This window comes from Pungitius pungitius, chromosome 12 (assembly GCF_949316345.1).
Source record: "Pungitius pungitius chromosome 12, fPunPun2.1, whole genome shotgun sequence".
NCBI classification, from domain to species: Eukaryota; Metazoa; Chordata; class Actinopteri; order Perciformes; family Gasterosteidae; genus Pungitius; species Pungitius pungitius.
In genome coordinates this window covers 17,862,552-17,884,634 of record NC_084911.1, presented here as the reverse complement: position 1 = coordinate 17,884,634, position 22,083 = coordinate 17,862,552, and the positions used below count along the sequence as shown (strand labels likewise).

Here is a 22,083-nt window from a genome sequence, read left to right as displayed (position 1 = left end):
GTGCAATCAACTCTGCTGCCTGTGCTGAGAAGTGTGATGGAAGCCCGATACTAACAAGTGTGCCATGTGGTGTAACCACTGTAAACCCAACCTGACCGCTGGCCGTTTTGGATGAGCGAGAAGCAGACCGTCTACAAACAGCTCAAAATCGGCATTTGGAAGAGGCATGTCCAACAGATCAGGCCTTGGAATGCATGTCTGCTGCAAGACCTCGACACAATCATGAAGCTCTCCATCATCTGCAGTTGGAAGAAGTGTAGCTGGGTTAAGGACATAGCATCGTTTGACCGTAATGTTAGGCAGTTCTAACACTGTGATATCTGTGATATATACATATCATAATGATATCTGAGCCATCTCTGAGCAGAGAGGTAAAAAGTCTTCTGGGCATGTAAGATATGGGAGACAGCATGTGGGACCATAAGTGTAACGTCAGAGTAGCCCACAATGTCATGTGACGCTAAATGGCTTGCTTGCTCCTGCCATTGCTTGCAAACAGAGAGGAAGACCCGAAGCGACTGGGTCAAGTTTTGAGGAGAAGTAGGCAACGGGCCTAAGTTTCAAAACTGATGTCATGTAACAGTCCTTCTGGTCTATGAACTGAGTGCACGGTAAGTCGGGTCGTGACAGGCCCAAGTCGGGGCCTGTGATAAAAAGTCTTTAAGTTCTGAAAAGCCTTTTCAGCTTCGGTAGTCCAAGTCAGTTAGTCATGCGCGCTGAGGCCTTTACCATGGACGAGAGGGATGCCTCTCTTTCTGAATAATTTGGGATCCACTGTTTATAGTATGAAGTCATTCCTTAAAAGCTCATCATTAGTTTTTATGCAAATTGGTTTTGGTACCGATTAAATAGCCGCAAAACGTTTGGGAGAGAGGGATTTGCCCTCTGCTGTGATTACATATCCCAGATAAGTCACTTGTTTTAGAGCAAATTTATTTATTTATTTTTTGTAGGCTAGCCGTATGCTAAAAATTACAAGTCTCTTTTGATGAGCTGAAGCTCTACTGCTCTATGTACACCTACTCGTGTGATTAATGTAGTGCGACCTTTATTACCACTAGCGCTATTCTCTTCTTGAGGATCCTTTGCACCCGGTCTGAACTAGGCTGAGACACCGCTGCAACCATGGACCAAGATCCTGCCATGCCCAGTGAGATGGTTTAGCCAATGAAATGTGCTGAGTAGAACCAAGAAACACTTTTTCCTGGGAGGGAGAGAGAGATACAGACACAGCAGCAGCCTCCTCTGACCAATACATATGCTTCAACCATAATCTCTCTTTCTCAAACTTTTGGTCATGTCATACTTCCTCATACCTTCTATCTCGCCCTGTGTTCATGCATGTAATCTTTCTCTGCAGTACTGTGTGGGTGGGTGCGCAATTTCTCAAATGTTATGAGTAATTAATGCATCAAGGTATACTAATAGTTTTCATCCATATACATATAGAAGGGGTTTGGGACTGTAGTTAAACATCTAAAATAATAAGAATTTAGTCTTCAGTTTTTTTTTTTTTAAATGCCATCTGATGTTGAGCTCCACCACAATGCCAAATGCTCTTGAGTCAAACACATGTATTACTGGATGGCAAGAAATCATCAATGTTAGTTATTCAACATGCAATGTATGACGTGTGTGTGTGTGTTACAGGTACCAGGATTGGTACCAAGTATGCGGATGATGTGATTCTGTAAACAGAACACACAAATGACACACAGCTCTTTCACTCCTTGGTCATTGCGCTTCGCTCCGCAGAATGAGGAAACGTCACTCACAACGTAGTGGTCGTAAACTGCTCCACTGCCGCAAAACCTGTCTATAGCGAAATAGAGCGCCACTCTGCCCCCTGCTGGCTATAGGGTGTAATGTACACGCAATACAAGTAATCATAACAGTTTCAGTTACATACATTTACATACAATATGCTGTACAATATACTGTGTTACCAAACACATTGACACACATGTGTAAACACATTGGTGGGCGTCACATGTGCAGTTGTTGTTTCTCCTCTGTGGTGGGGTGTTCTGTCTCTGGGGTCCGCCCCTCCCGCTGCCTCCCTCCATCAGACATGTGGTGTGTCTCATGCTCTTTTGCTCAGGACACTGTGCTTGCCAATGTCCTTGTCTTCCACAAATGTAACACACATCTGGATCATAACCCTTGTAAGTCCAGTCCGATATGCCTCTGCCACGAGCTCTTCCATCACCTCTTCCATGTAGGCCTTGGGCAAATTGTTGGCTCTGCAAGCGCGTGGATTTCTTAAAATAAGCTTTTTCAATACTTTTTAGTCTGCTCTCTTTCCTGTGTAACTCATTTTCAGCATATTCTGCGTGCTGTAGAATGTCTGCAAGAGCACACGTTCTCCAGGTTAAACACGAACTCTCCGCCATCTCTAGGAGTTCGGGTCTCATTCTGTCCATAAAGTATTTCTTCAGATGGACTTCATATGGCATCAGGGGCTGTGCCCCCATAGGATTAGGTCGGTTAAGTCACACGTGCCAGAAATGAGCTGCATGTTTCATGTGGCCCTTGTGTCATAGGGATGACTGTTGGAAGGTTCAGTCTCAAAGAAAATTGTTCCTTTACAGCAACAATGAGAGCATCGACGGTGTTCCTAAAGTCCGCGTTTGTGCCCTCCTCATAATCAAGACATTCTTGCTGGTGTGAATACACGTTGAACTTTGTGACAGTCTTTTCTCAGAAGTTTGCTCGTTACCCGCCGCAGCTCTGACATGGTCGGACGGTATTCTCTGACAAATTGCTGAAGATCAGTCTCCCATTGAGCAAGATTGTCCTTAGGATTGCAGACGTGACTCATTGCTTCAGCCACATCTGCATCTGACCAGGGTCTGAAAACGAGTACTGTCCCTTGTGCCCCTGCCATCGGAAAAGGAAGGTTTGCTTGTGCTGCGTCTTGCTGAGGCGGCTGCAGCTGGAGGAGCAGTGAGGGGAGGGGGGGAGTCCAGATCCGTGTCAACCAATCTCCTCAGAAACTCATAAAAACAAGAATAACGTGTTTGTCACGGTTTGGGTCTGCTCTATGTCTTATTTTGTAGTTTTCATGTCTCTTGTGTTCCTGGGTGACTTCACTTTCTGCCTTGTCCTGTCTTCCCTTGTGATTGTGTGCCGTGCCTGATCGTTTCCACCTGTGTCCACCATGTCATGTCATGTCATGTCATGTCAAGTAAGTCTCTCGTATTTTCAAGTCCAGGTCCTTGTTTTTTGTCTGTTTTGTTTTCTCCTCCTTTCTCCCCTTTTTGGCTGGAGCGATTTTGATTTTGAGTTTATGACTATTAAAGTCATTTTATTTTTTCATTAACTCTCCGTCTAAGTCCTCCCTCCTTGCCCTCGCACCCCGCGTCGTGACAGTGTTTTTGGGTGAGAGAGGGTACAAATTTCATAACCTTTTGTAGGATCTTTAATCTTTAATGAATTAGATGCTACCAACCCCCTTCTCTCCGACTCATACTTCCACATCTTGAAAGCTCCCCAGTCTGCCTTTGTATTCATCGCCACAGATATTTCAAAAATAACAAGAGACGCAGTAATGCTGCCTCTTTATTACAACAATGCTAGAATACAACATAGGTTCCTCATCTGCAGGTGTAATACACCACCTACAATATTTGTCTAAGCTGATCAAATCAACATTTGAGTTGTTGAGGTTAATTATTTTTTTCTTTCATTCAAAATGTAGTGTTATGATTAATTTGGGGATTACTGCAATGCTATTACTTACATTATCACACTAAGGAACTACATTAATGCTTTGCCAATTACTTTTCCATATTCCCTTCTGTTTTTGAACCTTGATCAGAAGAACACTCAACATGCAGCACGATGTACAGGATAACTGCAACGTGCAAAATGGCAATGTGGGAGGGGTTTTAGGCCCACAGCGTGTACAAAGTGTATGATTTGATTACTAGACATATCAGTTATATAAAGAGTGTATGAAAATAGATATACAGTACCAAACTTTGGTACGAATAAGATGTGTCTATTGGTACTGTATGTAGTAAAAACCGATCTATTTCTATCAAAAAGGTTATTATTTTAAACGTTACAATGTGTAACGTCCTTTCCGATTGGTGGTTGTACTTTTTTTTCTCCCTTATCAACCCTAAAACGGCCTTAAAAATAAAAGCATATAACTCATAACAGGAAATGCACAACAAAACAAAAACATCAAACAAAAACATGTTACAAAAGCAAAGCATTCATTAATACATACAAATTGGGTTAATTGCACAATACATCTTATGCATATTTACAACAGTTGCCACGACTCACCGTGGGACCGCAACCAGCAACAGGAAGTAACTCAGCAAGTTGCCAGTTCCACAATTTGTGCTAGCTCCTACTGTTCTCTGCTCCGCTGCTGCTGCGAGCGCCACACGGAGTTATGCGCGACATAATAATGTAGGGAAAACACTGATTTAGACAGAATATGTTTGGATCAACGTGTAGAGCACGTTAACAAAAACGCAGATGTTTTATTTTGACGAGACGAGAACCGGAAGTTATCCACCGTGGCTGAACAGTCAAATTTATCTCCTTCAAAAGACCTATTGCCCTAACATCTCACTTATGTAAAATCATGGAACAGATGGTGACAGAAAGACTAACATTCTTAATAGAGAGTAAAGGTCTTTTATCCCCACATCAAAGTGGGTTCCGTAGGGGTCGAAGTACTATGGATTCTGTCTTTTGCTTAGAAGCAGACATCAGGAAAGCACAGACTAACAAAGAAGTAGTAATAGCTGTCTTCTTTGATGTAGAAAAAGCATATGACATGCTATTGAAAGAAGGGTAACTAATTAAGTTGAATTCAATGGGAATAGGTGGCAGGGTATATAACTGGGTGAAGGACATTTTACTTGATCGGAAAATACAGGTAATATTCAAATATACAGTATATACTGTGGATAATGGAACTCCGCAAGGTAGTGTATATAGTCCTCTTTGGGTAAGAGGCCGCAATGTATCATTTGTTAAGAGCCAAATGCAAGCTGCAATAGCGGTGGTGGAGGAATGGGTCATCAAATGGGGATTCAAGCTGTCACAAGTTACAAAACACAAGTTATTTGCTTCTTGAAATGGCGTAAGATCGCACCCATCGCCCTAAAATTGTATAATAAAAATCTGGAGCAAGTTAAAACCGTCTGGGGATTTGGTTTGATGAAAAGCTCACATGGAACATACATTTAGACAAGGTCAAGAATAAATGTAGAAAAGTCGTCAATATACTCCGGTGTTTGACAGAAAGGGAATGGAGAGCAAGTAGAGCATCGTTGCAAAATATACACTGGGCACTCGTGAGATCTGTCCTTGACTATGGGTGTGTAGCTCACATGTCAGCAGCAGAAACAAACCTCAAGAAATTGGATGTACTGCAAGCTCAAGCATTGAGAATCATCAGTGGATCATTCACAACATCTCCGGTATCAGCAATGCAAGTGGAAGTGGGAGGGATGCCCCTGAGGATTAGAAGAGTTAAATTAATGCTGGATACTGGATTAATCTCCAGGGGCATTGTGGAACTCACCCAACCAAAAGCATTCTGACAGACTGCTGGGAACTCCAACCACACAAGCTTTGGGTGGGTAGGCGATGTAATGGCGGGAAAAGCAGGGTTGTGTCAACTACAGTATTGCCCTGCAGTCTCAATCTCCTCCATTTCTCCCTGGTTATTCCCATCTCCAAAGGTAGACTTTAGGATACATCAATAATTGAAGGATAAGTAGAAGCAAATGCCAGCATGGCGCATAGTACAGAATTATTTTGATCAGCACTTCTCAGACTTTACGTCCATATTTCTGACCCCATAACAGGATGTGCAGGAGTGAGAGTGAGATCTGCATCAGGCAAAGAGTATCAGATCATGTGTCAGTTTATAACACTTTATACCAGAGCTATTGGCAATACTATTGGCCCTGTAGTGGCTAGATAAGAGGGAAATTAACACCGTAATTGCATCTGACAGTTTCTCAGCACTTTCCAGCATAGGATCCGGTAGATCAAATATCAGGAATGATATATAGGATAATTTATAGGATGTAAAGTAGAGGTCAAACTACGCAATTCATCTGGGTACCAGCCCATGTTGGTGTGGAGGGGAATGAACAGGTTGATATTCTGGCCAAACAAACGCTCAGAATTAAGAATATTGGCTTACAAGTTCCATTAAGCAAATCTTAGGTCAAGCAATGCATTAGAACATATGCAAATATAGTATGGCATGAGTACTGGGATAATCAGGAAACTGGAAGGCATGTCTACAAATTTCAAAAACATGTTTGGGTAAGGAGGGAAAGAAGAGAAGGAAACATCATCACTCGATGGAGAATAGGACACACAGGACTCAATCATTCATTACATAAAATAGGGAAGCACCCAACTGGGAAATGCTCACAGTGTGACCAACCAGGAACTGTGGAACATGTACAGTATTATTACAATGCGGGAGTTACAGTATACAGAGGGGACATCTTCGTCAGTCACTTAAGAAGGCAAAACACCAGGACTGGTCACTGTCGGGTCTATTGGGGAATCAAGCAGATAAAACGTATGGTTTCATTATTCAGTTTTTAAGAAAAACAAATTTAGTCAAACGGATCTAGTTTTTTTTTCTTTTATCTCCATGTTCTTTATCTCATCTCTTAGTGTTCTGCATAATCTCTTTCTCCACACTCCAGTCCAGATGGTGGCGGTAATGCACCGACAAAATGGTTTGCGAACCGCCAATAAACACTAAAAGAAGAAGAAGAAGGAGAAGAAGAAGAAGAAGAAGGTGTTATTGGCGCCATTAGTCCTGACCACAGTCTCTGGACGTCTGAATAAACCTCTGGCGGACTTTCATCTGCTCACCTTTTTCTGGATCTTTCCTCTGAATCGTCTCCCGATAGCGTGCTGAGCTATTAGTTAGCTTAGCTATGAGCTATTAGTTAGCTTAGCATGCTAGCTGGAAACAGACCGAAGTTAGAAACACAGCGCTAGTCCGAGGTTAACGGAGAGAAACGGCGTTTTTAACGGGGTTTATTTGGAGGAAACGTCTGTGATTCAGTGAAGATGTCTGAAGTCCATGTGCTGAAATATTTAGTGAAGCAGCGACTCGCTGAGACCGCTGAAGAGATATTTGGGCTGTTTGAAAGAACAATAGCAGAGTACGAGGAGGAAGCTTCTAGATTAAAAGAGGACAACGAGCGACTGAAGAAACATCTGCACGCTGTTTTCTCCCCGGAAGTCCGCATACAAAGAGCAGGTTGGTTTTCTCCCTCTTCACACTGAATCAGTCACATCAATATCATCTACTTTATTTTGGTCAAGTTGGCAAGTGATCAAACGACTCCGACTCCACGGATCGATACCTCTCTGTTACCGTAGTATAACTGCGGTCAACTCGGCAGACCCTTGAATTTCAGTGCACCTATATGCTGCCTTTTACGGTAGTAAACATGTATCCGAAATACAGACTATTTACATTTTGGACAAGGATAGAAGTAACGTTGTGTATGTACAGGACTTTTCTGACTACTACTAAAATGTAAATATTTTATATACGAGAATAGACTCGTGAGACAGACTCTGGAGTCCTGACTCGCAGGTTCGGGTGAACGGACATTTCCGCAATTGGAACAGCAGTTGACTTAATGACGTCAGCTGGTCGTTTTAATTTAGTTTTTGAAGTATTTTACTATTAAAAAGCTTTTGTTTCATTTTCATTTAAAATTAGTATAGTATAAAGTATATATAATATTGAGCACAGTCATAAAATAATTAGCTTTATCATTTTAGGAGGAGGAGGTTGGATACAGTAACAAATAATAAACAGTCTATTTTAATGCACACACACCTACCGTTTGTCTTGTTACGCAAACATCAGGAGGCTGATAATCAGTGTAGTGGTCCTCGTACAGCAAGCTGCTGACCACACATCAAAGATCTTACAGAGAACTATACAATAATTCATTACCACCACATTAAAACTTATGAAGACTCGTTATAGTACAGTTAAATCTCATGTATAACTGCTACGGAGACTTGAAAACCAGCGGAGCATTTCACAGAAGACTCGCCGAAAACAGGCTGCTTTCTGCGGGCTGAGACGAGCTGACCGCCCGGTCCTGGAGGGTCTGGCGGTCCGTTAACTACGTTGTTACAAAGACTGAATGTTGACAAACCGACTGCAGAAAAGTTGCTTTAACAACTATATTCAGTCATAAAATTACATTATGTTACTACCGCCATTGACTTTTTAAAATTATCTATTATAAGAGCTTTTAGTGCGTTCTTTGACAAACATTTACAGCTGGAATTTACTGTGCAGTGTGCGTTTTAGTCTCTAAAGCCTATGCATTCCCTTTGAATAATCTCATTCAAAGAACAAGAAAAAATAGTTCTACAAGTACCAAATTAACTTCAGTGTTAGTAGTCTGGCAAATGGTTTGGCCAACACCAGCGGGGTATTAAGGCTCTAGCATGGTTCTGCAAATGCAGCTACGGCTTTTAGCACAGTTGTGTCGGTTGAATAGTTTTAATTCACGGCTCTAAAAGGCTTGCGCATGTTGCAAAGCAATTCACCGCCAGAATAATAAGTAGACGTCGCCCGGTGTTTTACCATGACTGCGGTTATGTGGACCACATTTTTCTAGTGTTTTTTCACTGTAATAGTGTAGTGCCATGTTTTTCATTGTTTTCATGTTTTAATAATTACTATCATAGATAAATATTCCAGTATCTTATTTGTGGTATCGTTTCGAAAAGTATCAAGTATTGAAATATTTTGCCAGGTATAGTATCGAAGTCAGAATTTTGGTATCGGGACAACCCTAGTTCAAAGATGATCAGTGCCTTTTGGGCCCATTTAACGTAACCCCTGAAAGAGAGGCGCATTTCATTTAGCAATGCGGCCCTCGTGACCGCAGTCAACCACAATTGGAATACATCAAAAGCAGTGACTTTTTTCCCCCCTGCATCGCCACTGCTGCTTTTCACCGCCTTTTTTGTGCTCTCTGCCCCCGCTGCTGCGAGCACCACACGGACATATTCAACAAACTGCTGTGCATGGAATAAAGGGTAGAGCTCGCTCTGTCCGCTGTCCTCACTTACAGGAGAGCATAGCGGCCGCACGTGTTCATAAGATATTTCCAGTTTGCAGTGGATACAAATAGCTCTGCTTTCATCCATTACGCCGTCTGGTAGAGATTTAAAATGAAAGGTCCATTATATGAAAGTGCTTAAGAGTTTACAGATTGATACATTTTATTTAACATTCCTAGCCGTAATTTTGACTGTAGTAATAAAAATGATGACTTGCTACATTGTTCATCATTTTGAAATGGAATGATTGAAAAGTAAAAATGTTAATGGGATGCGTCTGTTCCGCCAATAGAACAGGCAGACACGTGCGCGACAGAAATGTGTTACGTCGCATTAAACGCTCTAAATGTGCCACAGGTATTTGCGTCCGGCGTGACTGAGAGAGCCCGTTGTTTATCACCCTGAAACCGTTCAACTTTCCGCCATTGTTTTTCCTCCGCATAGAACCCTGGAGACAGTTTGCTCGTTGGCTCGAATCGGGCACGCCATTTTTTCGGCTTCAGTTTGCGAACATTTTGGCTTTAAGGTGAATAAGAGAGGAGAGCCAATTAGGGTTGCAACGATTAGTCGCCGTAATCGAGGACGTTGATTGTTGAAGCGTCGTATATTAAAGATTCAGAGCTATGGGTCTTATTCATTCAGCAGTGCAATACACTATAGAAGGTGCTGGGGGCTCTATCGCTTCTATTGTGTACATTCACCAAGAAAGAGAAGCATATTAAGTTGAACGTGGCAAAGTCCAAAAGGTCTGCAAGTATGTCATCAGTGAAACAAAACAGAGTTGTATCACAGCAGCATGATGGCAACGCACAGAGATTTCAAATGTGCTGGAGCCACCACGTCTTCTCCTCATGACTAAGTTAGGCTAACTAAAGTAACGCAAGCCTTGTTAGCGTATCGTAAGGTTTACAAGTTCCGTGGAAGATGCTTGCTAATGCTATTATGTTAAATGCAATGTAGCAAATCGGTGAATTATTGTAGCCAGCCCTACTAAAGCCTACTACGTGATAATTAAAGCTCTGTGTATTTCTTTCTCTTTTAGTACCAAGCATAGGCTCGTGCACATGTTTGTCTTTCAGAGCCTTGTGCACCCTCAGATGAAGTAGTCTGGACAGAGCGTCCTCAACATGCTCTTCACTTGCAAAGACTTTATTGCTATTTTGAGTTACTTTTAAAACGTTATTTGCACTTTCTCTTTTACTTTCAAACGCACAAATATTTACACATGTATTTTATATTACTATTCAATGTATAATGATTATTACATTTGTATTAACTTGTTACTCAAATACATTTGGTGTTAAAAATCCAAAGTCATTGGATGGAAATAAACATGGTAGCCGTTAGATTAGTCGACTAATCAATAAAATAGTCAATAGATTACTCAGTTACATAATTAGTTGGAATGCTTCAAGCATTCCAAGTATTGTTCTTCTTTTCTTTATTCCGCCTTATTAGTTGGAATGCTTCAAGCATTCCAAGTATTGTTCTTCTTTTCTTTATTCCGCCATATTATTAGTTGGAATGCTTCAAGCATTCCAAGTATTGTTCTTCTTTTCTTTATTCCGCCATATTATTAGTTGGAATGCTTCAAGCATTCCAAGTATTGTTCTTCTAATCTTTATTCAACTTATTCAATTTTTTAATCTTATTATTCTATTTCTTCCGCCGCACCTTTCAACTCCTTCACACTTTCAGCTATTAAGACCATTCAAATATTAAAATGTTCAGCTCCTTCAGGAGAGGTGTCCTATGACTCTTCAGCTTTTTAGCTCTTATAATTGAATTAATATAAATTAAAAACATCAACCTTTTTAACATGGTTTCCAATGGATTAAATTTTCAAATCCTCTCAAAACATGTTCAACTTTCAACTTTTTCAGCTTTTCCAATCTTTCAGCTAGAGACACCATTTAAACTTTAAAATGTTGACACAAGTCTTAACAATTTTATAAAAAAAACAACTTGTTGATATCTATTATACTTTTTTCATAATCACTTATTATGTTTCACTAGTTTTGGGGTCCTTTTCGAATTTAGAGTGGGCGCTAGAGTGAGGACAAAGTCGGAAGACAAGAGAGGGTCCATGTTTTGTAAACTGCTGGTAGAGCAGTTTTAAAACACATAGAGACATAAAAACTACACTCAAATGTTCGGTAGAGTCTTGTGTCTCTCAAAATGTCATTATTTTTTGGCTACTCCAAATAGTTTTGCTCCAGGAAGCATTTGTTTGAGGTGTGGGTTCTCACTAACTGTCTGTGGGCTAACAGGACCTGCTCCGTTGCCGCGACAACGAGCTGGGGCTCTTTCTGTGACTCACAGCTGATCCTAATTAGCTGATTAGTGCAGCCTGACATGACCTCCTTCTCTCTTCATTTCAAACCGCCATGGAGGGAGTTCTTACTGTAATGTTTGATGAGGCCTTCTAATTCATTCTGTCTCTCAACCCCCCCACCCCCTCACCCAATACCATCATTTCAAAATAAAAGCGGCAATGATTACGTTATTTAAACATGAAGCTTAGGATTCAGCTGTTTTGTTGAATACGTATTGCTCTTTCAAATAGTACTACAATCACTACTAATATTTCTAGTACTTCTAGTAGTACTTCTAGTATTTCAACTGGTATTATTACTAAAATCACTTTTACTACTACTAATATTACTAGTACTACTAGTATTTCAACCCCAATAGAGGGAATTCTTACTGTAATGTTTGATGAGGCCTATTAAATAATATATACTGTCTCTCAACCCCCCACCCCCCCACCCACTCCCCCAATGCCACCGTTTCAAAATAAAAGCTGCAATGATTATCTGCAATTTAGCCTTGAAGCTTAGGATAAAGCTGTTTTGTTAAATACGTATTGCTCTTTCAAATAGTACTACAACCACTACTAATATTTCTAGTACTTCTAGTAGTACTTCTAGTATTTCAACTGGTATTATTACTAAATTACTTTTACTACTACTAATATTACTAGTACTACTAGTATTTCAACCCAATGGAGGGAATTCTTACTGTAATGTTTGATGAGGCCTATTAAATAATATATACTGTCTCTCAACCCCCACCCCCCACCCACTCCCCCAATGCCATCATTTCAAAATAAAAGCTGCAATGATTATCTGTAATTTAGCCATGAAGCTTAGGATTCAGCTGTTTCGTTGAATACTTATTGCGCTTTCAAATAGTACTACAACCACTACTAATATTTCTAGTACTTCTAGTATTTCAACTGGTAGTATTACTAAAATTACTTTTACTACTACTATTACTAGTACTACTAGTATTTCAACCCCCATGGAGGGAATTCTTACTGTAATGTTTGATGAGGCCTATTAAATAATTTATACTGTCTCTCAACCCCCCACCCCCCCCACCCACTCCCCCAATGCCATCATTTCAAAATAAAAGCTGCAATGATTATGTTATTTAAACATGAAGCTTAGGATTCAGCTGTTTCGTTGAATACTTATTGCGCTTTTCAATAGTACTAAAACCACTACTAATATTTCTAGTACTTCTAGTAGTACTTCTAGTATTTCAACCGGTAGTATTACTAAAATTACTTTTACTACTACTATTACTAGTACTACTAGTATTTCAACCCCCATGGAGGGAATTCTTACTGTAATGTTTGATGAGGCCTATTAATTAATATATTCTGTCTCTTAACCCCCCCACCCCTCCACCCATTCCCCCAATACCATCATTTCAGAATAAAAGCTGCAATGATTATCTTTAATTTAGCCATGAAGCTTAGGATAAAGCTGTTTTGTTGTATACGTATTGCTCTTTCAAATAGTACTACAATCACTACTAATATTTCTAGTACTTCTAGTAGTACTTCTAGTATTTCAACTGGTATTATTACTAAAATCACTTTTACTACTACTAATATTACTAGTACTACTAGTATTTCAACCCCAATGGAGGGAATTCTTACTGTAATGTTTGATGAGGCCCATAAATTAATAACTTTAGTTTTATTAGCTTGGGGCGACTGTGGGTGAGTGGGGAGTGCGGACGTCCTCCAATCAGAGGGTTGGCGGTCTGATCCCAGGCCCGGCTAACCTGCATGTCAATGTGTCCTTGGGCAAGACGCTTAATCCCAGCATTGTTCCTCTAGCTGTGACTACAGTGTGTGTGAATGTTAGTTACTGGTTGGGCAGGCGCCACTGTGTATGGTAGGTCCTGTCATTGGTGAGTGAATGGGTGAATGATGTTATGTAGTGTTAAGGTGCTTTGAGTGGTCAGAAAACGAGAAGAGCGCTGTACAAATCAATTTTACCAAGTCCATTTGCTTTGAATAACAAACATTCTGTCTCCCAACCCCCCCCCCCACCCAATTCCATTATTTCAAAATAAAAGCCTCAATGATTATCTGTACCTCAACAATAGGTACACCACAATTGCTTTCAAATACTAGTGAAACTAGTACATCTACTGCCGCTAGTACCACTAGTACCACAATTACAGCTATAGTACTAAACCTTATGTTACTACAAAAATTTTTTTTTTGTTAATTCTCAGCTTTTATTATTTCTGTTTTCAAATTCATAGAAGCTTCCCCCATTTCTGTTTTTTCCAATTCTTTCAAGTTCATTTCAGCTTTTCTCATTTCTGTATTTTCAACAATTTTTAAATGTATTTCACCTTTTTCTATTCTTTCAGCAATGTTTAGAATAATTTCAGCTTGTTTCATTTCTGTACTTTAAGCAACTTTTTAAAAATTATTTCAGCTTTCTGCATTCCAACGCATTTTCTGCAGGAAATGCATTTTCTAGTTGTTATTTGCACCCCTTGAGCCAATTAATGTGAACGAGCCTATGTGTCAACTTTATTAAAAAACAGTGGCAATGGAAAAAGGCAACACAACTAACCTAAAATATCACCTAAAACAACAACCATCCACTATTCTGACAAATAAAATGTCCCTTGATAATATTCTTGCTTATTATGTTACTCTGAGTATGTGCTCTCTGCCTGAAGTGGAATGGTCATGAAAGTATTGATTGTTTTCTTTTAAATCTAATCTAAAAATGACAAAATGTAGTCTGGTGATTGAGATATTGAAAGAAATTGGGTTATGTGTGGTATTTTGAGAGGCTTTAATGTTTAATGGTACATCAGAAGCTCCTTGTTATATGTTGACATTAAAGGCCTAAGACCATGATATTGTCAAAGATAAAGTTTGCAAAGCGGCATTCCTGCCGTTGCTACACACGTTAACGACCACTGACTTGCGAACGCTTCGTCCGACGGCTGCAGGGTTCCTCGGCCGCATTTGTAACCGTCTGGCCAGTGCCCCGAAGAGCAAGGAGTAGCGAGGACCCGTCCAACGCTGCTTGCATCTTTAATTTATATTTGAGTTCATTAACTATATTGTGTGTTTTATTATTAGACCTCCAGCAGCTTCTTGTGATTAAGGAAGAGCAGCAGGAGGATCCAGAGCCCCCCAACGTTAAAGAGGAACAGGAGGATCCAGAGCCCCCCAACGTTAAAGAGGAACAGGAGGACCCAGAGCCCCGCCCCACTAAAGAGGAGCAGCTTCAAGGGCTGGAGAAGGCTGACATGAAGGTCTTATACACTCCTGTGAAAAGTGAAAATGATGTAGAGGAAGCTCTGTCCTCTCACCTTTATCAGAGACATACTAAACAGATGGATACAGAAGGTGATGGAGAGGACAGTAGAGTACCAGAACTAGACAGGAACTCTTGTCTAGATTGTCCCTCAGAACCAGATAGCAATGAAAATACTGAAGACTCTTCTGAGCCGAAGGACAGTGATGATCGGAAGGAAACATTTGGTTGCCTTAAAAAGATGAAGGGACACATGATGACCCACACATCAGGGAAACCTTTCAGCTGCTCAGAGTGTGGTAAATGTTTCACCCAAAGGGGAAGTCTAAAAATACACGAGAGATGTCACACAGGGGAGAAACCTTTCAGTTGCTCAGAGTGTGGTAAATGTTTTCCCGTAAGTGGACGTCTTAAGACACACATGATAATTCACACAGGGGAGAAACCTTTCAGCTGCTCACAGTGTGGTAAATGTTTCGCTTTAAGTGGAAGTCTTAAGATACATATGAGATGTCACACAGGGGAGAAACCTTTCAGCTGCTCAGAGTGTGGTAAATGTTTCACAACAAGCGGACAACTGAAGACACACATGATATTTCACACAGGGGCGAAACCTTTCAGCTGCTCAGAGTGTGGTAAATGTTTCACAACAAGCGGAAAACTGAAGACACACATGAGATGTCACACAGGGGAGAAACCTTTCAGTTGCTCAGAGTGTGGTAAATGTTTCCCCGTGAGTGAACGTCTTAAGACACACATGATAATTCACACAGGGGAGAAACCTTTCAGCTGCTCACAGTGTGGTAAATGTTTTGCTTTAAGTAGAAGTCTTAAGATACACATGAGATGTCACACAGGGGAGAAACCTTTTAGCTGCTCAGAGTGTGGTAAATGTTTCACTGTAAGTGGAAGTCTTAAGACACACATGAAACGTCACACAGGGGAAAAACCTTTCAGCTGCTCACAGTGTGGTAAATGTTTCGCTTTAAGTGGACGTCTTAAGACACACATGATAATTCATACAGGGGAGAAACCTTTCAGCTGCTCACAGTGTGGTAAATGTTTCGCTTTAAGTAGAAGTCTTAAGACACACATGATAATTCACACAGGGGAGAAACCTTTCAGCTGCTCACAGTGTGGTAAATGTTTCGCTTCAAGTGGAAGTCTTAAGATACACATGAGATATCACACAGGGGAAAAGCCTTTCAGTTGCTCACAGTGTGATAAATGTTTCACAACAAGCGGACAACTGAAGATACACATGATGTTTCACACAGGGGCGAAACCTTTCAGCTGCTCACAGTGTGGTAAATGTTTCACAACAAGCGGACAACTGAAGATACACATGAGATGTCACACAGGGGTGAAACCTTTCAGCTGCTCAGAGTGTGGTAAATGTTTCACTGTAAGTGTAAGTCTTAAGACACACATGAGATGTCACACAGGGGAGAAACCTTTCAGCTGCTCAGAGTGTGGTAAATGTTTCACTGTAAGTGGACGTCTTAAGACACACATGAAATGTCATACAGGGGAGAAACCTTTCAGCTGCTCACAGTGTGGTAAATGTTTCGCTTTAAGTAGAAGTCTTAAGGCACACATGAGATGTCACACAGGGGAGAAACCTGTGCTCACATTACATGTTATTTAGCTGACTCTTTTATCTAAAACGACTTACATTGCATTATAACCCGTTACATTTTTGCCTGGGGAGCAATTAGGTGTTAGGTGTCTTGCTCAGGGACACTTCGACATGGCACATGGGGCAGCCGGGATTTGAACCACCAACCTTGCGGCCCCCAGCGCACTGCACAGTGTAGTAGATGTTTTACTGCATTTGGAAGTCTGAAGAGACACATTCTGTATCACACAGGGGACTGCTCACATTGTGGTAAATGTCTCGCTGTAAGCAGAAGTCTGAAGACACACATGAGATTTTACGCAGTGAAAAAAACTAATTGGCTCAAAATGTGATAAAGGTTTCACTCAAGCAGCTCTCCAGTTTGGTTTCTGAAGTGGTAACAGCATGAAGTTGGGCTCTACTGTATCTAGCTAATGCAGCTCAACCTCCTCCATTGGCTCTTGTTGCTTGTCTCTAAAGCCCCTTTGTCACGCAAATGTCCCGGAAACCAGAACCATCTATCTTGATTGCCTGTTCAGGCTTCAGTAAGGGGCCTCTGTTCGTTTTTTTCAGACCAGCTGCCACAACATGAGTTTACATCTTTGTCGTTCCCCCTGAGGTTTCTTTTTTTCCTCCTTTTTTGGGGGGGAATCTTTTCATCTGCGGATGTGAGGGTTTTGGGACAGAGGATGTTGCATGATTACATACCGTGAAGCCCTCTGAGGCTAGTATGTGATTTTGGACTTTAATATTAATTGAAGTCTCTTCAGGCAGATGTTTAGTAAATTCATATTCTGAGAACACAACTCCAAAGATAATTACATCCTTCCAATGAATAACCTTAAGTTACGTTGCCTACTGTTAAAATTGTAATGTTACCCAGCCTTTTATTGACTTTTCAACTTGTAGAAATACAAGTTTGACTGATTTATATGTTCCATTTGTGTTACTGCAGGCTCTCCTATTACCTGCATGATTATTTGTGACCGTCTCAATTCTGTTGTTTTGCATGTTACTTTACTTTCACTTTGTTTTCCCTTTTTTTCAGGAAATATGTTGTTGGGATTTAGATTAGATGTTTTCCTGGTTATTTTGATACTCATTGTCTGTTCATCTTCATTTTGAGCTGAGTACATATTTGATTGTCAAAATAATGTATCTGTGTATTAAGAAACAAAACAAGAATGAAATCCTACTGTCATTTCACATTGCTGAGCGAGAAGAGTTGCTGAAAATGATATGAAGGCAATACATTTTAATTTTTTTGCATAAGTGAATAAATGTTGAAAAATCAATTGAGTTTTGTCTATTTTCCATTTTCAACCCACATATTGCATATGGAAAAGAATAAATTAAAGGCAGCATAAACTTAATTACCTAAAAATTTACAGGGACACATTATTCTCAGCCTGTAACGTGAAGGTGGTCTGGTGGAATAAGAAATAGATTGGAGGGGAGGAAGTCCTTAGGGATGGTTGTTAATATGTAAAACGGAAGAACAAAAACAAAGCTATAATAGTAAAAAGTATGGAGGAAAATGAAAGATTTAGAAAAGATTGTTGGTGAAAATCAAGTGATTGGTGGTGTGTTTACAGGTATTCCGGACGGTGAAGATCTTGAAAAGCTTAAACAGTATGCATGGGGGAGAAGTGAGCAGAGTAAGGTGATCACTATTAATTCATGTGAAAGAGTTGACCGTTGAGCTTCAGGGGACCGTTCTGTCAGAAAGAGTTAAAATAGGATGTATGAGTTTCCAGGTGAGGCCCTACATCCCTCCCCCACTGCGCTGCTACAAATGACCGAGGTATAGCAGCAATGGGAAACCGAGGTGTCCCAAGTGTGGAGAGGACCATAGAGCTGAGGATTGTCAGGATAATGTGCAGCATTATTGTTGTAATTGTGGGGAGCAACACAGGGTAACATATGGTCGATGTGAAGTCAGGAAGAGGGCGGTGCATATCCCGCAGGAAACAACTCAAAGCTATTCAGGGCAAACAAAGTTTTAAGAGAAGAGGCAGGTTTGTCCAATTAATTGTACTGACCAAGTCAGAGAAAATTAATGTAATACCGACCGCTACCACGGAGGTGTGGTTATCATCCCGTAGAAATAGTTAGTAAACGACCACAGACCCACAGATGACCAAAACAGATAAGAGTACAACATATATTTGAAAGGGTCTTTAAATATCAACGATAGCAAACAATTAAAAAAATTCAGCTTCCTGGAATGTAATAAAATAAAAGGTTTAAATGAGCAAGTTCAGACTTATTGGTGGCTAGGCTGTAGCGGACCAAGGAGGGGAGTGGGGGGGAAACAGACTCTGGGACAGGACCCTCACTAGCTGATCAGTGATCTAGTGAAAAGTAATTAACTCAACAAAACCAAAATAAACACAAAACGGGAACAATAATATAACAAAGCAAAACAGCAGTTTTCCTAATTCCCCAGCTGAACTTTGTGTTCTCTCTCCACCTGGTTTGGGCCTCCCTGGGGCACTGGTGTCAGCAATGGCCAACTCCTTATTTATAAAACATGGAGAACACTTAAAACATAAATTAATCTTCAGTCCAACGGTTTCCAGCAAAAGCACTGTGGATACTACCTGATGCAACGGTAGATTTTGCATTGCTAAAAAAAGAAGAGCAAGGACAGAGGCGGTATGTTTAATTTGCATACAAAACAGACCCACATTGACAGTTACCACAGTTATGTCCTGTATTTTACTGACGCATCATATAGTTTAGTAAATAAGGTAGAAATGGCAGTAATCATGTCGGTAATTCATTTAAAAAAAGGCAAAATACATTGGCAGCCGGGGGATTTTTTTTGGAAGGTGCAGCCAGCCCCTTCTGCTACATCAGCAATCTCTCCATTCAGCTCACTTCTCCCTCATGCACACTCTGAGTTTTTTGATAACCTATGCCTCAATCGACACAGACAAGCTCCCGAGGGTAAGGTCCCCGACAGGAGGGCTTCTGCAGCCGCCATACCCCAGGTAGAATGGGCCCGGACAGCCGAGGTGCGAAATACGGATGCCCTGGAGACGCAAAGGCGCCAGAGCTGCATCCACACATTTGGTGAACGTACGGGGCGAGAGGGCTAGGCCGAAAGGAAGGACCTTGTATTGGTAAGCTTTATCCCCAAAAGCGAACCTCAGGAACTTCCTGTGTCGAGGGAGGATGGGAATATGAAAGTAAGCGTCCTGGAGATCTACCGTGACAAACCAGTCCTCGGACCTGATTTGTGCCGCGATCTGTTTGAGAGTGAGCACCTTGAAGCTCAACTTCGCAACAGCGCGGTTCAAACGGCAGAGATCCAGAATCGGACGCAAACCCCCATCCTTCTTTGGAACGATGAAGTACCGCCTGTGATAACCTGACTCCCTGTCTGGGGGGAGAACTCGTTCTACGGCTCCCTTCCGCAGCAGGGTCTGTACTTCTTGCTCCAACACCAGAGCCTGCTGGGGGTCTACCACCGTGGGTAGTACGCCCCGAAATCAAGGCGGCCGCCACCTAAACTGGATGGCGTAGCCGACATCGATTGTGGGCAGGACCCGTTGAGAAACTTTGGGGAGGGGTTGCCACTCACCCAAAAAGTTTCTCAGGGGCTCTGAAAGTCTCGGGTCTACAGACACCGCGCCCTGTAACAGCGTACTGGCAGGGAAGCGCTGATGTAGTAGACCCGGAACCCTCCTCAGAGGGGGCGAACGGCGGAGGTCAGCCGTGTGCCTCAGCTCACGCACTGCCTCCAGAGTCCTACTCCAGGACGCCGACACCTCAGTGTGGACGTCTGGGAAGAACGGCAGACACCGGCCCGGAGGCGCTCTGCGGGAAGGTAGGAACCGCTCCTGGAGTTTACCAGAAGCAGACGGCTGCTGCTTACCCGCCGGCCAGCTGATATGAAAACCTGTCAGCGGTTCGGGTGAGGACCTCCAGCAGTTCTTTTGCGGCAGCGGGGGAATGAGTCCCCTCTGTGTCAGCCTCCGCTGCCTCTACGCTCACCACGTCCAGCTCCTCGGAGCCGGAAGAACGTGAGAAACTTCACACGCACTACATGAAGGCACAGAGATGAATGGTCCTGCCCTTCGGGTCCCTTATAGCGCCCTAGTCCGTGTGTCCAGGTGTGGGAGAATTTCGGAAGGTTGAAGACCAGTCGAGCTGCTGCATTCTGGATAAGCTGCAGTGGTCGAACGGCGGTAGCAGGGAGACCTGCCAGGAGAGATACAGTAGTCAAGGCGGGAAATTACAAGAGCCTGAATCAGTACCTGCGCCGCCATCTGAGTGAGAAGGGGTCGTATTCTCCTGATGTTGTAGAGCGTGTATCTACGGGATCGTGTTGTCGCTGTGATGTAGGCAGTCAGGGAGAGTTAGGAGTCAAGTGTCACGCCGAGGGTCCTAGCAGTCAGAGTGGGCGTTAACACAGAGTCGCCGAAGTTAACAGTCAGGTCCTGAGTGGGAGAGTTTTCATTCACTAGGAGATGTCAGACATGCAGAGATCCGTGCCACCACCTGAGTGTCCGAGTCGGGGAAGGAGAGAATTAGTTGGGTGTCGTCGGAATAGCTGTGATACAAAAAACAATGTGAGCGAATCACTGAGCCAAGAGAGTTGGTGTAAATTGAGAAGAGGAGGGGACCCAGGACGGAGCCCTGAGGAACTCCAGTAGTAAGAGGACAAGGTTCTGACACTGATCATCTCCAAATTACGCAATAGCTGCGGCTGTCAAGGTAGGATCAGAGAAGAGAGAGCGCGGAACCTGTGACACCAAGTTCCTGAAGGGCGGAGATAAGGATCTGGTGGTTTACTGTGTCAAATGCTGCAGAAAGGTCCAGAAGGATGAGGACGGAGGAGAGAGAGGCGGCTCTAGCAGCGTGGAGTTGCTCTGAGACAGCGAGGAGAGCAGTTTCTGTGGAATGGTGCGCCTTGAAGCCTGACTGATGGGGGTTAAGGAGGTTGTTACAGTGGAGATAGGAGGAGAGTTGGTTAAAGATGGCTCGTTCAATAGTTTTGGACAGAAAGGGAAGAAGAGATAGCGGTCTGTAGTTGTTTTCTTCAGAAGGGTTGAGGGTGGGTTTCTTAAGGAGTGGGTTAACTCTTGCCTCCTTCAGAGAGTTGGGGAAACAGATAACAGAGCATTGTTAATGAGACAGGTGAGGAAAAGGAAGAAGATCGGGGGCGATTGATTGTAAAATGTGGGATGGAATGGGGTCGAGGGTGCAGGGGGTGGGACGGGCAGAGGTTACCAAGGTAAGAACTTTGTTAGGAGACAGGTGTGTGAAACAGGGAAGTGAGGGTGATTGAGGTGAAGTCTGTGGGATTTAGTTGGAAGGAGGTGGGTTGGAGAAGGAGGAGCGTATGTCAGCTATTTTTTTGGTAAAGTAGGTGACAAAGTCTCCTGGAAGAAGGGTAGAGGGGGGAGGAGGACTGGGGGGTTCGAGGAGGTTAGTGAAGATAGAAAATATTTTTTTGGGGTTGAAAAATGAGGACTCAATTCTGGATTGGTAGAAAGTGCTTTTTTCAGCAGAGATGGAGGCAGAAAAAGAGGAGAGAAGCGACTGAAACGCATGTAGGTCATTTCCCTTCAAGTGCTCGCAGAGTGATGTTTTACACTACGCTAGACTATTATTCAGCAATATATGTACACACACTTGTTCTTGGGACCTGCAGCTCCAAGTGACTTTCCCGACTTGTTCAAGTCAATGATTCGCTTTTTTGTGACGAATTATCTGTTCCAATCAATTTGTATCAGAAAAATCAGACTTGTAGAAATAACGGGA

The 22,083-nt window shown here is 42.2% G+C and overlaps 1 protein-coding gene across 1 annotated transcript; it reads left to right on the top strand.

The window, feature by feature from the left end:
* The first annotated feature begins 6,766 nt into the window (after window positions 1-6,766).
* Window positions 6,767-17,597, top strand: LOC119220253 (gastrula zinc finger protein XlCGF57.1-like). The gene is made up of 2 exons (XM_062566260.1): window positions 6,767-7,267; window positions 14,513-17,597. The coding sequence occupies exons 1-2, from the start codon at window positions 7,075-7,077 to the stop codon at window positions 16,336-16,338; spliced, it is 2,019 nt and encodes a 672-aa protein (XP_062422244.1). The 5' UTR covers window positions 6,767-7,074; the 3' UTR covers window positions 16,339-17,597.
* The last annotated feature ends 4,486 nt before the right edge of the window (window positions 17,598-22,083 follow it).